Source organism: Girardinichthys multiradiatus, chromosome 20 (genome assembly GCF_021462225.1).
Source record: "Girardinichthys multiradiatus isolate DD_20200921_A chromosome 20, DD_fGirMul_XY1, whole genome shotgun sequence".
NCBI classification, from domain to species: Eukaryota; Metazoa; Chordata; class Actinopteri; order Cyprinodontiformes; family Goodeidae; genus Girardinichthys; species Girardinichthys multiradiatus.
In genome coordinates this window covers 27791226-27806458 of record NC_061812.1, presented here as the reverse complement: position 1 = coordinate 27806458, position 15233 = coordinate 27791226, and the positions used below count along the sequence as shown (strand labels likewise).

The 15233-nt window shown below is 41.0% G+C and overlaps 1 protein-coding gene across 1 annotated transcript in view; it reads right to left on the bottom strand.

Annotated features, from left to right (window-relative positions):
* Positions 1 to 14730, bottom strand: part of LOC124856710 (guanine nucleotide-binding protein G(i) subunit alpha-2-like) — a 56730-nt gene extending 42000 nt beyond the window's left edge. The window contains exon 1 of the mRNA XM_047347466.1: positions 13963 to 14730. Coding sequence (XP_047203422.1) covers positions 13963 to 14080 — 118 coding nt within the window. The 5' untranslated portion in view covers positions 14081 to 14730. The remainder of the gene's footprint in view (positions 1 to 13962) is intronic.
* Between the last annotated feature and the right edge of the window lie 503 nt (positions 14731 to 15233).

Here is a 15233-nt window from a genome sequence, read left to right as displayed (position 1 = left end):
ATCAGAATGAATGACCAACACTGTAGGTGATTCCAAAATATTTTTAGGAAAATCCAACCATTAACTTTAGCAGGAACTCACATGTACACTGCAGCCCAGATGATTTTATAAAAGCATAGCATGAAGGCTGGAAGAGGTAGGAGTCAAGAACTCTCAAATCGATAAACTCATTTAAAATGACTACAATTTCCTAAAAGCAATCCCTTTAATGTGGTTTTCTTTATTACACATCTAAAAAAAGACCAGAATTGAGGAACAAATGAAAAATGACCACCTCACAGCATGGGTCCATAAGAAGGCATAAATTTGTCCTTATTTTCCACAGCAGGTAAGGCCATTTTTATTAACCTTACTGTGCTCTATGTGTAATTTAACTTTCTGCAGAAAGTCATTGGAGTGATTTTCCTTTTACATTTGGAATTTAAACCACAGTTAAAATGTCGCCATGCTTTATCATCATGGAGACTCTATGTACCTTTTTACAACCTGCAGATCTTTCCTCAAAGGTGCAAAGGTTGAAAATCAAAGGAAAGGACAGTAAGGGAGATAATTGCAACTTTATCTGCTTTAGTTCAAACCTGCGGTTATCTTAAATTTCCACTTTTACTCCTCCACTGCTGGTACTTTTTGCAATCTGGATTAGTACCTTCAGACTCCCTTTTCCAAAGCTCACCTTATGAGGAGAAGGTGCTTATCACATAGTAGGCACACCACCTTTATCTTTTTTTTCTTTCTTTAGAGTCAAATAAGCACAATTTTATGCAAAAACGTCAATTTAATCACAATAACAACTGAACTGATGGAATTCCTAATATTGTGAAAAGACCCCAATATTTTCCATTTATTAGTTTTCCTAACCTCTGGCTCACTGAGAGCACTGTATGGGGAAAAAAAAAGTGAAAGGAAAACAGAAACCTTCGCTTGGCCTGCAAATTTCAAAACTAGCCAGATATGCAGAGCAGGACATGAGTAAGTTTGCACTATGCAAACGTAAAGCCTTTGGTGGAGTTTAACATTTTACTAAAGATTTTAAATCCAAAGCAAATAGCTACTGTTTATACAGACATTTCCTCACACCCTGTAAGTAGTGCTGAATTGTTCCTTCTGCTGGTAAATTGAAAGGCCTGCAGGATCCTGGTGTCTCAGAAGAACTCGGGGAGAAAAACCGTGTGCCAGCAAGAGCCTTATTATAGCATTTAACAATAGACTGATGAAATAATTACAAGAAAAGTAAATATGTATGAAAGGAACCAAGTTTATTTATATAGCGCTTGTCAGCAACAAGGCACCCAAGGTGCTGTACACTGGGAAAAACATTTCAATGATATAGAAAATCAAACAACAAAAATAATAAAACAAAAATAAAATATATATAAAAAAAAAAAAATAAATCAAAGAGAATAGAATGATGGATAAGAAAATGAAAGGAAAATTGGACTGAAAACGTAACTAATAATGTTGGACTTGTGAATGGACTTGTCTTTAGCTAAAACACTACATGGGAAAAAAACAACAGGGCATTACTTAGATTTAATATGAATGAGTCTTAGATGGTGTGAGCCCAATATAAACATAAAAATTAAGTGCACTGTAAAAGGTTTCTAGAATTATTATGAGACTCACTTTGACCTCAAGCACACCAAGCTGCAAAGTGAAAATGGCCCTCTAAAGTGCCTGCAGGTTGGATGTGGAACCTCCTTGAGGACATTATCCCTGTCAGTAAAGAGAGCCTGTAAACAGCTGAGTCAGTCGTTTTGAGCCAGCTACCTTCAAGATGAAACCTCAGGCGATAATTTGGCTGTTAAAGACCTTTCTTTCCCCTGCCTTTCTCCATAAATCCTCCCTTGGTGTCATTCTTCAGACAAAATTAGTCATAAACCAATAGATGTGTCAACAGCTTCTGTTGGTTCATCTCTCGAGAGTTAATGAGATACCATGATCAAATAAATGTCAATGTGCTGGTGGCGTCAAACGCCATGCAAAGTTTCCTATAAATCTCAGTGAACACACACAATATTAATATATGGCTTTAAGACAATAACTTCTAGTTCAATATTTGCAGCACAGCTTCATATTTCCTGATGCAGGCCTGCCTGCAGTTCAAATATTGGCTTGATGTTATTTTCCCACAACTTTCCAACCTGTTCTTTTTCTGTGCCGTGCGCAACCACTCAGACCAGAGGTTTTTAATAGACGCACCAACGGCCGTTCCGTTTTTGTAATGTCTCCACATGCAGGGACCCTTTGGGAGGGAGACACGCAGGCAACGTGCTTTGACAAGCAAAACTAATAAATCACCACTAAGTGTCAAAATTGCAAACAACACGAGCCCGACGCTAATGAACTGTAAATGCTTCCACCACTGTCATCCAGCCTTTTCATCCTCCCCTTCCTGAAAAATTAAAATAAATTAAAAAAGCTGCGGTGATCTGTTTTTTTTGCACGCTTGTTTGTGGGACATTATGACAACCAGTCATAAATCCTACATACAAAACTGCACACATGCGCAAACATGCATTCAATTTACAAATGCCCCAACCCAGTATGTGCGCTCACAGTTTTCCATCAGACAATTCGTTCCTTTCTTGCTTTGAATTTTTCCTCCACTGGAATGGAAACAACAGCACAGCAAATCAAATTTTATGGTTCTATCAAACGGTTTTCAAATATGTATTTTAGTTTCAGTGAACATGGGCAAATCTTTTGGTTTTTTTCCCCTTAGTATCACAACAAACCATAACACTGACCAGACAATTAAGCAGTTAAAGCATAACACTGACTCCGTGATAACGTCATTTACCCCTGATCACTTTTTCACATTTTTCTTTTTCTGCAACTAACTTAACTAATTTTAATATAACTTATTGAGACTTCATATAACTTGGCAAAACAAAGTGGTGCATAATTCTTGTGAGGAAGAAAAATGACTCAGATTTCCATATGGTTCAGAAATAAAAATCTGAATTCAGCACCCCTGAATCAACAGTCTGTAAAAGTAAAGTTCCTCCATATGAGTGTACATCACACTTTTTAAACTTTTATTTTAAAGAAAAAAAAAAACAATTGTGTCGTTTTGAGCCATTTATAGAGCTATGCATTACTTTGTGCTGGTCTATCACATAAAATCCTAACCAAATTCAATCAAATTGCTGTTGTAATGTGAGAAAATGTGAAATAATTTAGGGGGGCATTTTCAAGGCACTAAGGGTGAATCAGTGTCAGTTGTTTTGATGTTAATGAAATTAACAGGTGCACTAAAGCGGCAACAATGAGACGACCCCAAAAAAACAGGAAGGGAGGCCACAGATGTTTTTCTCCGACTCATTTTCCTTGACTGCGCTTCAGTAGTTTTGCATTTGACCACGGTTAATGTCACTACTGGTAGCATGAGGCAATACCTGGACCCTACAGAGACTGCCCGACTGGTTCACTCTGATCTCATGCGACAGACATGACAGGGTCTGGAGAAGCTGCAGTGGATGTTATGTTGCCTGCAATTTGGCTAGGTGGTGGGTCAGTGTTGGTTTGGGGAGGCATATCCATGAAGGGACGCATAGACCTGTACAGGATAAATGATAGCACCCTGACTGCCATTAGGTCTGGGGATGAAATCCTTAGACCCTTCGTTGGTGCAGTGGGTCCCGGGTTCCTCTTGGTGCATAATAATGCCCGAGACCATGCAAGCAGTTCCTGGACGATGAAGGAATTGATACCACTGACTGGTCTCCATGCTTCCCTGACCAAAATCCAATAGAACATCTCTGGGACATGATGTTCAGGTCCATCCAACGCCACCAGGTTGCACCTCAGACTGTCCTGGAGCTCAGTGATGCCCTGGTCAAGATCTGGGAGATCTGTGGGTTGATCATTTTAATCAAATGATGCGGCATCCTTTGGTTCTGAACACATTACCCATTCCATATCAAATGGATATCCAGAAGGACTTTTTTTCCAATTAAGATCTGATGTCTTCTCAAAGTATTCCTTTATTATTTAGAAGGGATTATACTATAAAACAAACCAACGTAAAACACAATAAAAATGACTTTGCACTCTCTAGGCAGCTGCCTACAGCCTGCGGGCCAGAACCGTGCAACTGACACAGGATGGGTGTGCTGGTTTTCTCTACTAGTCAAACAAAAGACTTTCATTTAGTTCTTTTTCATGCAACCAGCTAAGAGGAAGTGGCAGATGAGGAGGATGGGAGGTGGGAGGGCTGAAACAGGAAATTATGTCAACCACATCCGGCGGAGTCTGCAGCCTCGATCACAACTGGTAAAACTAAAAAAGCAGAGACCAGTGGAGCTGTCTCAGTGTGCCAGCAAAAGTTACAGAAGACAAAAAAAAGCACTGGATAGTTAACTGATCACAAGCAAACAACTCTGATATGGGAAGCAGTTGGTTGCGATTAAGTACTTATGTAAAATAAAAAGAGGATTAGAATTAGAAAGGCTCAAGTTATTAGTCTTATAAGGTGCACTAATTCATTTTCACAGAGTAATTTGTCAAAAGGGAAGTCTTTCTGCTATAATCATTCATCTTAAGTTTCCTAACAGAATCAATTTAAAGTGTCTCGAGTCTTTTGATGACAGTAAAATATGTTTTGCAGCAAGTGAGCTTGGGGAATTAAGAAATACATTCAGAAGCCTTCTGAAGTTATCAGAAAAAAAGCATGAACACCATTGGTTAGATGTTCAGTATTTCTGCAGATTTCTGCATATTTACAATGCCAAAATCTGAAAGTGGCTATACCAAGTTCCAGACCGAGAAGATCGAGAAGTTATATTAACTTAATATAAACGCTGAGTTTGGCTTTAAACATCTTTTTTATGCCTGAGAGGTTTCTGGAGAGAAAGACTTAACTACAGTAAGGTGTGTACCAAAACTAAAATAAATCAACCTTTTAGTAGTTACAGTTGTGGCAGTACATCTGTACACACACACACACACACACACACACACACACACAGGAAAAAAAACCAACATGTCCTTATCCGGTGCGACATCTAAACTAAACCTGACATCTGTCACCCTCCCATGGTCTCCAGCGGCTGAAGTTGTGCTAGAAACCTTAAACGATGGACTTTCTCAACAACACCAGGGACCAACAGCAGCTGCAGAACCAGTGCGGGGCTTTTGTGTTCTACCCTAAGCCTCCTTTGACCCACACTATGTTCTCATACCTCCGACCTTAATGGCACATAAATACTTATTAAACTTTGATCCCCTTAATGACAGCAGGAGATGGGGGTCCAATGCGTCTTCTGAGCGTTTCCTCTGTCAAAGTGTACTTTAACTGTCCTGATGTGTGTAATCTCAAAGCAAAGTGTGCAGCCACGGCCCTGAGGGAACCCAGGAGCACCGGACCCTCCAGTGTGGAACACTGACCAGATAAGCCTGTGAGGACAGAGAAGACGCAAGCAAACTAATTTTCCTAAAATGGAAAGAAAAGGGTAAATGGATTACAGGAAGGGAGAGAGGGGGGTAATGGTTCACTCCATGTGTGCTTAACGACAAGGTAAAAACATGAGCGAGAAGGAAATTTGACAGTGGGATGCAATAAGAAGAAGGCTGTGAACTTTAGGAGTTATTCCCCCAACTAAATGCGCAGATTTGACAATATCATGCCCAAAGAAAAGGACTTGTTTTGACCAAAAGCTAAAGCAGATGGCATTCATTATTGAAAAAAAACTTATTGGTCAACACTGTTTCATCAAATGGTTTCATGAATCTACAGGTCCTTCTCAAAATATTAGCATATTGTGATAAAGTTCATTATTTTCCATAATGTCATGATTAAAATTTAACATTCATATATTTTAGATTCATTGCACACTAACTGAAATATTTCAGGTCTTTTATTGTCTTAATACAGATGATTTTGGCATACAGCTCATGAAAACCCAAAATTCCTATCTCACAAAATTAGCATATTTCATCCGACCAATAAAAGAAAAGTGTTTTTAATACAAAAAACGTCAACCTTCAAATAATCATGTACAGTTATGCACTCAATACTTGGTCGGGAATCCTTTTGCAGAAATGACTGCTTCAATGCGGCGTGGCATGGAGGCAATCAGCCTGTGGCACTGCTGAGGTCTTATGGAGGCCCAGGATGCTTCGATAGCGGCCTTTAGCTCATCCAGAGTGTTGGGTCTTGAGTCTCTCAACGTTCTCTTCACAATATCCCACAGATTCTCTATGGGGTTCAGGTCAGGAGAGTTGGCAGGCCAATTGAGCACAGTGATACCATGGTCAGTAAACCATTTACCAGTGGTTTTGGCACTGTGAGCAGGTGCCAGGTCGTGCTGAAAAATGAAATCTTCATCTCCATAAAGCTTTTCAGCAGATGGAAGCATGAAGTGCTCCAAAATCTCCTGATAGCTAGCTGCATTGACCCTGCCCTTGATAAAACACAGTGGACCAACACCAGCAGCTGACACGGCACCCCAGACCATCACTGACTGTGGGTACTTGACACTGGACTTCTGGCATTTTGGCATTTCCTTCTCCCCAGTCTTCCTCCAGACTCTGGCACCTTGATTTCCGAATGACATGCAGAATTTGTTTTCATCCGAAAAAAGTACTTTGGACCACTGAGCAACAGTCCAGTGCTGCTTCTCTGTAGCCCAGGTCAGGCGCTTCTGCCGCTGTTTCTGGTTCAAAAGTGGCTTGACCTGGGGAATGCGGCACCTGTAGCCCATTTCCTGCCCACGCCTGTGCACGGTGGCTCTGGATGTTTCTACTCCAGACTCAGTCCACTGCTTCCGCAGGTCCCCCAAGGTCTGGAATTGGCCCTTCTCCACAATCTTCCTCAGGGTCCGGTCACCTCTTCTCGTTGTGCAGCGTTTTCTGCCACACTTTTTCCTTCCCACAGACTTCCCACTGAGGTGCCTTGATACAGCACTCTGGGAACAGCCTATTCGTTCAGAAATTTCTTTCTGTGTCTTACCCTCTTGCTTGAGGGTGTCAATAGTGGCCTTCTGGACAGCAGTCAGGTCGGCAGTCTTACCCATGATTGGGGTTTTGAGTGATGAACCAGGCTGGGAGTTTTAAAGGCCTCAGGAATCTTTTGCAGGTGTTTAGAGTTAACTCGTTGATTCAGATGATTAAGTTCATAGCTCGTTTAGAGACCCTTTTAATGATATGCTAATTTTGTGAGATAGGAATTTTGGGTTTTCATGAGCTGTATGCCAAAATCATCTGTATTAAGACAATAAAAGACCTGAAATATTTCAGTTAGTGTGCAATGAATCTAAAATATATGAATGTTAAATTTTCATCATGACATTATGGAAAATAATTAACTTTATCACAATATGCTAATATTTTGAGAAGGACCTGTATATATTAGCACCAAACAAATATTTTGGCATGGCATGGCTTCCATACAGTTGAAGAAGTTAGACCGACCATGTCAGGATTTGTTTCTGTCAGCAGGAGGCATGTAAAGAACATTTAATCATCGTCCTGCACCAACAATTTACCTCTGTGCCCTCACTTGCTTTTTTTTTTAAATTATTTTTATGCAGTAAGACTGGGCAAGATCATATTTTCTTTCTACCTGGGGAAAAACGATAATAACTAGTGATAATGGTGATTGATGATGTTTGCAAACCCAATACAGTTAGTATGATTGGCATTGAATCATTTTTCCACACTGCTGGATCCATGAGATTGATAGCAATTATTGTGTAGCATTTAGCAGTACAACTACAATACTTTATATAATTTGTGTGGTGAAGTGGCCTATTTGACACATCGCGGTTTGCAACGAGAGGTTTGTACAGTTAATAAGATGGAAATTTCTCAGAAAGAATCTGAGAAAATTAACAACACTCCCCACGTTCCCAGTCTTAAAATGTAACCCCTGAAACGGCCCCCTATGCTACTGTGGACTTTCTCTAAAACAGCAGGAAGTGTTACGGAATAAGGAAGAGATGTGGACTGTGGATTAAGGCAGTGGTTAATGATTTTTTTTTTAAAGATATCACTATATCCAGAGCAGACAGGATAGCGTAGCGTAGAGTCTTTGCGGACCTGCACTGAGACGCGCAGTCTGCAGGATCTGGCTTCATCTTCAGAGCCTCTCGCTGTAATTGCAGGATATTCAGCCTCTTCACAGACACATTCACAGCCCTGCCTACCAGTGCGTCATACAGCTAATTGGGCAGTGCTGTGGTGTAGACTGTTGAGTAAACGTGGTCAAGTCACCCAAAAAACACAGCGCAACAGCTCATTTGAGAAATCTCAGAGCTGCCAACATTTCTCTGTGGAAACAAACCTGCAGAAGGATTCCATCACTTGAGGAGCAGCGAAAGCGTCCTCCAAAGAGGACACGGAGCTATTTATTGTTGTGGAACAGGTCACCGAGACTGCTTTTGTTCAGAGAAACAGGGACCTCTATAATGAACCAACTGTAATTACACCTGACACCCACTTAAGCTCTGCCTGTGACTTTAATAAGAGGGAGGTACTCTGTGTCTGCGTAGTGCTGACCGCAGGAGCTGAGCCGACCGACAGCAGAACATGTCACCTTGTGAAGTCATCCAGCAGGTCTGTCTACAGTAAATAAGTGACCGCATGAAAGCCTCAAGGTTGGAATACAATGTGCTGTGGAAATTTAACGCTGAAACTCCATATAAAATTAAAAACACGCGGTTAATTAGGCATTTAAAAAAAAATGTCTTGTGTTGCAGAGCACATCTGCAACTTTTAGAGAAACCGGAACAAGGGGGGCAAAGAAGTGATTGTAAAGCCTAATCCCACCTTTTTGCTGGACAGTTAAATATAACTACTGCCCACCTGGAAATGACATGGTGAACTGACATCAGGAGTCTCGAGCTCTTGCTTACAGCAAAGGCTACGCCTCATGTTTCCCAAGCTCAGTTAAACACGGAGAGACACTTTCAGTAAATGCAACCTGACTTTATAAATAAGAATAATAAACTCTCTGCAATGCTAACCTGCAAGATAGATATATGAAGCCTTTAATAATCATCTACAGTAACTGTTTATAAAGGAACCAACGAGTAATGCTGCTTTTTAAGATGTGTAACGGGACTAAATTAAATTGGCTTGGCTTTGGATAACAAATATAATAGATCAAATATAATGGACATTCACAAGCGGTGCTCAGTGAAAATATGTATGTTAGGACTGATTTTATACACACACACACACAAAAACAAATCATGGTTTGGTATGTTTTTATAGTAAGGTTTTTTACCTTAAAGTAAGTAAGTATAATATGCACATTTTAACTATTCAACAGTGTACAAAATGTATGCATGTATGTAAATACCTTTCTTAGTAAGTGAAAACTGTCAGTCTCAAAATAAATACCTCTAAATATTTAGGAAAACAAACTAAAACATGGCCTTTAAAGTGCTCACAGGAGACTGGCTTCACCTGGCCAGAATCTGCATTCAAAGTAGAAGCTGTTGGCTATAAAGTAACGTCTATGCAAAAAAATAAAAAATAAAAATAAAAACGGTTATGTGCAGCATATAGAGATACACTAATCAATTGACCATAGATAGAAACCTGCCAAATTTTCATTGGTCGACTCTACTCGCTGATCGGATTATCAGACCCAAAAAAAAAATTAAAACTTGAAATTTTCCAAGCATTCCTGCAGCTTTTAATCTATACAAATGGCGTGTACTTTGATGCCCAGCAGCATGTAGGTTGACGCACGATTTGTATTATTTATGCATTATGTACTAGAGAAAATAATGTAATAAAAACAAAGTCTTAATCCGAATGGACTTGATCAGTCCTCAGTACGGGCCAGAAGTAGGCTTGTTATTGTAAATCTAGAAAAGCAAAGTTCTCCGTGCAACAACAACATTCATTTTAAATATTACAGTAGCTTTCAAAGCTGGGACTCAATTTCAGGAGCAGTTTGGCTGGAAAAACTGTTACATTTATTTTTATTTGTAAAAGCAACAACAATCACTGTGACGGAAAGGAAAGTACACTCTCTCTTGCATAAGATGCTGCTTGTTTTAGCATTAACAGTAATGCATGTGGCAGCTGCGACCTCGAAGAACGGTTTTCATACAATCAAAACCATGGCTGCGGCATTGAATCACCCATAAACCCAGCCTGTAGTTTGCAGCACGTTACATAAAAAGCGGTGCTGTCTTTGCACTTGCTGTAAAAACCCAATATTGCCTCTCTCTATTTGGAGATCCCAACCAGAATTGTCTCATGTATTCAAATGTGTCACTGTACATGTATGGTAATATATAAACATGCAGAGGACACGTTCAGTGCAGAGCTAACAGAATCGTGGTAAAAGCAGAGGTTTCTTGACTGTGCCCGCATGAGGCTTGTTTGCATACAGTCAGTACAGCCATGTATTTACATAACAGCGCAGTCTGTCACACCTCAGAGCAAAGATGTCCTTTTACTATGGACACTGTGAGGAGAGAGGCGTGTGTGCTTTGAATTTACGCAGCTTATGGTGATGTTTTCTTCCCACTTGTTCCCACAGTTCAAACAGAACATGTTTCATAGTTGCACTGAAGGATCAGCGCGGTAAAGAACAGAGGTAAAATTAACCTAAGTGTTTCTTTTCAGGACAAACAAGACGATGGACGTCAATCGGAGTCCAAAGCCCGACGGAGAAGCCTTCCGAGCGAGTGCCTTCTCCCTGCTAATGAAGACTCGAGCCTCGATGGCACGAAATCCTCACGGGCCGCATTAACTAAAAGAGTTTTTCTGGGGGACAACTAACAAGACAAAGCAATCTCACACTGCCTTTCTGTCTCTTTTTTTGCAGACGGGTCGAGGCAGATTAAGCCAAAGGCGTTACCATGGAAACCTCTAATTACATTTAGTTGTTTATTGAGGGGCGAACATTTCAATTAGGCTTTCTGCAGCTAAACTTCGGTTAAGTTGCTGAAGGGCGTCAGCGACTCAGAGCCGATTCAAACGAGCGCCGCCGCTTCCATCAGCGAACGTAAGACATGAGGCTTGCGCCAGAACCAAAACCCCACAGCTCAACGCGGAGTCTTTAATGAGACCTTACCTTGATGGTTATAGGGACTCAGTTGTAGCAGAGGTTAGAAACACCCGAGGAGGAGTGATAGGACACCTCTTAAAAGGATGTAACGCCTCCATCCTACATCCTTTACCCAGTGGCAGGGCTGTTATTTCAGCTGCAACTGTAAGCTATTGTGATATTTAGCCTGTGAGTTATGAAAGAATAATCAAAATAAACTTTGACTTAATACAGGGGAATATAGCTAAAATACACATTACCAGAAAGTAAAAATCCAGTTATTTGAAGTGGTGCCCCTTTGAAACACCTACCCTTAAATAACTGCACTGCAATTCACCATTTACAGTAAAACTTTCCACAGGACATTCCAGGTTTATTCCAGGTTTATTTCCTAGTTCAAGCTTCACAAGCTAAGACATGATTTTGTAATTGCGCAAGAGAAAGGGAAACAAAAACACGTATTTGTTTGAGGTCCCAGAAGGCAAAATGTCCCTAACTCTCCTGTAATTGCCCCAACCCTCGCTCGGTGCAGTGGACAGTAATTACTGATCTGAGACCTGCTCCATAGAGTGGAGTGTGTAATTAGCCTTCTATTGGAGGGCACAACTTAACCCAGCCTCCTCTTCAAAGAGTCAGGAGAGGAAGAGGCGGTGTGCGATCATCGATCGAAGATCATTCATCTGTTATCGGTCAGGAAACAACAAAAAATGAGCTGCACTGACTGATTCGTGCTTTAAATCGGGTCTGGTGCACAAATATAGCCGCCAATCAGTTCATGCATACTCCTTAAACCTTTTCACCTTTTGCCACACTGCAACCACAAACTTCAATGTGACACACTAACACAAATTAGTGCATAATTGTGAAATGGAAGTAGAAAATGCAGCAGGAGAAGCCTGACGTTCAGTGGAAGGGTTTACAGCCTAAACCATTAAGACTTTAAAATGATATGTAAATGTAAACAAACTTTAACGTAATAAATTACATTAAAGTGTGTGTTTCTAGTAAAATGTGACAAAGTTCAAAGGGGTATGACTGCTTACTGTTTGCACTGTAGGTGTAAACTGGAATCGACTGCAGCCAGCAGCCATCTGTGGTACCGTTTCCACCCATTTCTACATCTACTGCCGTGTTTGAGGTTAAGCTTGTGATGCAGCTGGGAATGCGAGGGAGGGAGGCCACATCGGTCTTTCACCAACAACATTTCACCCCAAATAGCAGTTTCAGGGTAACAACCTCAAGGCTGATAAACTATCAAACTGGAGTTTTAATAGTCATGGTTAGAGCCTGCCACATGGAAAAATTAGGCTATTCGCTCTGTTTAAGTTTTGGAACTATTTGGGGGGTTATAAACGGGGCGGGAAGGGTGCTGAACAGCAACACAAATCTGAGTAGTTAATGAATGATAAACATGCTAGATCGGTTTCCGGGTAATTGCTCCTGACAGTTTCCGCGCAAGAAATTAAGTTAGGCCGACTTCCTGGAAATGTGACGTCGAGTTTTACTGTCGAGAGCAGAGTGAAAATGCCTTGAGCGAAAATGCTTCTCCGTATCACTGTATTTACAATAACATTTAAAACAAAAACTGCCTTACTTCACCTTCTTACTGCTAAAATAACATTTTGATAATTGCAGTTATGACAATCTTTTCCATACAGTATTTTTTAAAGACCTTCCTATGGAGAACATTATATCTTTCAGCCATTCTGTTCTTTATAGAGTAACACTAAGAGTATTACTGCATGCTATTGGTTAAATAATATCGGTCTGCCATAATCTGTCCTTCCTGCATGAGTGGGAAATCTGCAGTGTGTAGCAACAAGTGGGGGAAGGGCAGCGGTGCATTACTCTATGCTTCAAACAGTTGAAGGAAACTCCTGTGACCACTGAAGGTTTTGTTTTTTCGGCATCCCAACAAAAGAACTTTAAACCGTAGAAACAGCATGGCAGAAATTTGTAGTGGTTTTGAATCTGAACGTTTTTACAACTTTGGTACAACCTGAAGCATGTCTCACCCGGTGCCTAGCCGAGGGCAAGATCTTTTTTCAGCTCACAAGATCAGTATCAGGTTTTAATTCAGTCCATGGAATAGGCAAAAAAAAAAAAAACGAGGGGGGGGGGGGGCAGCATACTATGATCCAATGATTTAATGCACATTTGAGCTACTTGTGCCTTTTTTAATTAAATACTAAAAAAAAACAACAACAAAAAAACAAGGAACTGGATGATGACATAAGCATGCATCTGCTGATAGCAAATACAAAAAACTCCAAACAGGAAATCTTCATTATAAAGGACTTTGGAGAAAGGCAACATGTTTGATAAAGTCAGTCAAAAAAAAAAAAAAAAAACTGGGGACATATCAATACTTTGCATGTGTGTGTGTGTGTGTGTGTGTGTGTTCTGGTGAGTCCTGGGAACAGTCGGGGCTGTTCATCCTCTATCCAAACGCCAGCCCACACTCATTATCAACCAGACCCTGCCAAGTCTGAACTCCCTCTGAGTCGAGCCCTGCTGAGAGGAGATCACTCAGAAAACTGACCTTACAATAAAACGCTAGAAATAAAAAGACTTTCCAGTAATTTCACAGCACTGCCCACACAGAACATGCTGTAAAACTGGCTTCCAAGGACAGGACAGTAAAAAAAGTTATGTTGTTACTCTAAACTTTCCCAAGCACTGACACAGGAGCCCTTATGCTTGTGTCAAAAGCTTTTGTGAGACTGGGCGCAACAAATAAATGGCAAAGAAAAGTGTCTTTTCTGAGCGGCGTGATTTAAAAAGCTCTATTTTTACAGATATAGTCAAATCTGAAGTGCCATTTTTAAAAGCTGCAAACTTCCTCACAGTCCGCAACTTTGTCATCGTTGGGCTCTTTTCACGTAGTTACACAACTTGCAGAGCAATTTTGCAATTTTGGCCGTATCAGTGTTGTGACAGACTGTACTCACCCAGCAGCAGCAGTTTCACTTCTCTCGCCGCCTTCTCTCCATCTTCTCGCAGGTTTTTGTCAATCATTTTGGACCTCTCGGCCGCGGCTTTATCTTCCTGACTCACAGTACAACCCATGGTTCCCAGTGCGCGCTTCAGGTCTGCTGCTTGGTGGGGAAGGTTTTAAAAAAAAAAAATAAAAAAAAAAATGAAACAGTCCGAAATCCTCCACTCCCTGGGTTTAAAACAAACACAAGGCGCCGAAGTTGAGTAAGCGACGACTTCCCGTTTTGCCGATTAGCAACAAACGTGACGGATTCCGTTCATCTGCGACTATAAAACGACGTGAATTTGGGATATTTTATCAAACTCTCACAACACACGTTAGTGAATAGCTCTGTTGGCCAACATGTGTTCCCGTTTAGTCCCGAAATACGGCGTGAGTAACTTTTTCTGTGCTAACTTTCAGCTAGTCCTCACAGCGGATCATCAGAGCAGGTCAAGCTCACGAAAACGGCCCACGAAGTTCAGCATTTAAAGTATTCCAGCTGTTCAAAACGGAGCACACGCAGAAAACCTCGCTGCCCGTTAAGCTACCGAGAACAGCTCCGCCACTTTTCCCGTGGATTTCTTTCTCATTAATTTGTAAGTATTCGTCCTAATCCCTAAAGCTTTCGCGCATTCTTTCCCCCCGCGTAGAGATTTATCACATTTGAAGCCACACCCGTAGCCGCCGTTATGTTCTCCTCTGACCGACAGTAGAGAGAGACAGCGCCGTCACCTCCCCAGCCCAGCAGCAATAGGGAACATCAGAAGCTCCGCACCAATTCGACGCCGGCGCAGTCAGCGGCGGAGTGAGGAGAGGGCGGAGTGTGTCGGACGTGCATTTACATATAAAAAAAAACAATAAGGACGCCTAATTATATGTTCAGTTTTTTCATATCAACGTTTAATCTGTGTTTATCTTAGTCACTTAACAAAAAAGTGGTTAAAAATAACTTCAGTGTAATGCTTCTTGTAGCCATCAACAACTCTGACTGGGTTGAAAGTGTGCCCCACTCCTCCCTTTCAGCTACGAAATGTTTGAGGTATTTCTTGCATGACACAAATAGAAACGCATCACGTTTTGTTTTCTGTTGACACGTTTTTCCTGCCAGGTTTACAGGTTTCCTTTTCATTTCTGACCTGTTTGTTTACCGGTTGTTGTAAAAAAAGAGCAAACCCTACTAAACCCGACTCTCCCAGTGTGTTATGGGAAATGTAGTCAAAAACGTACAGATCCGTTGAACAG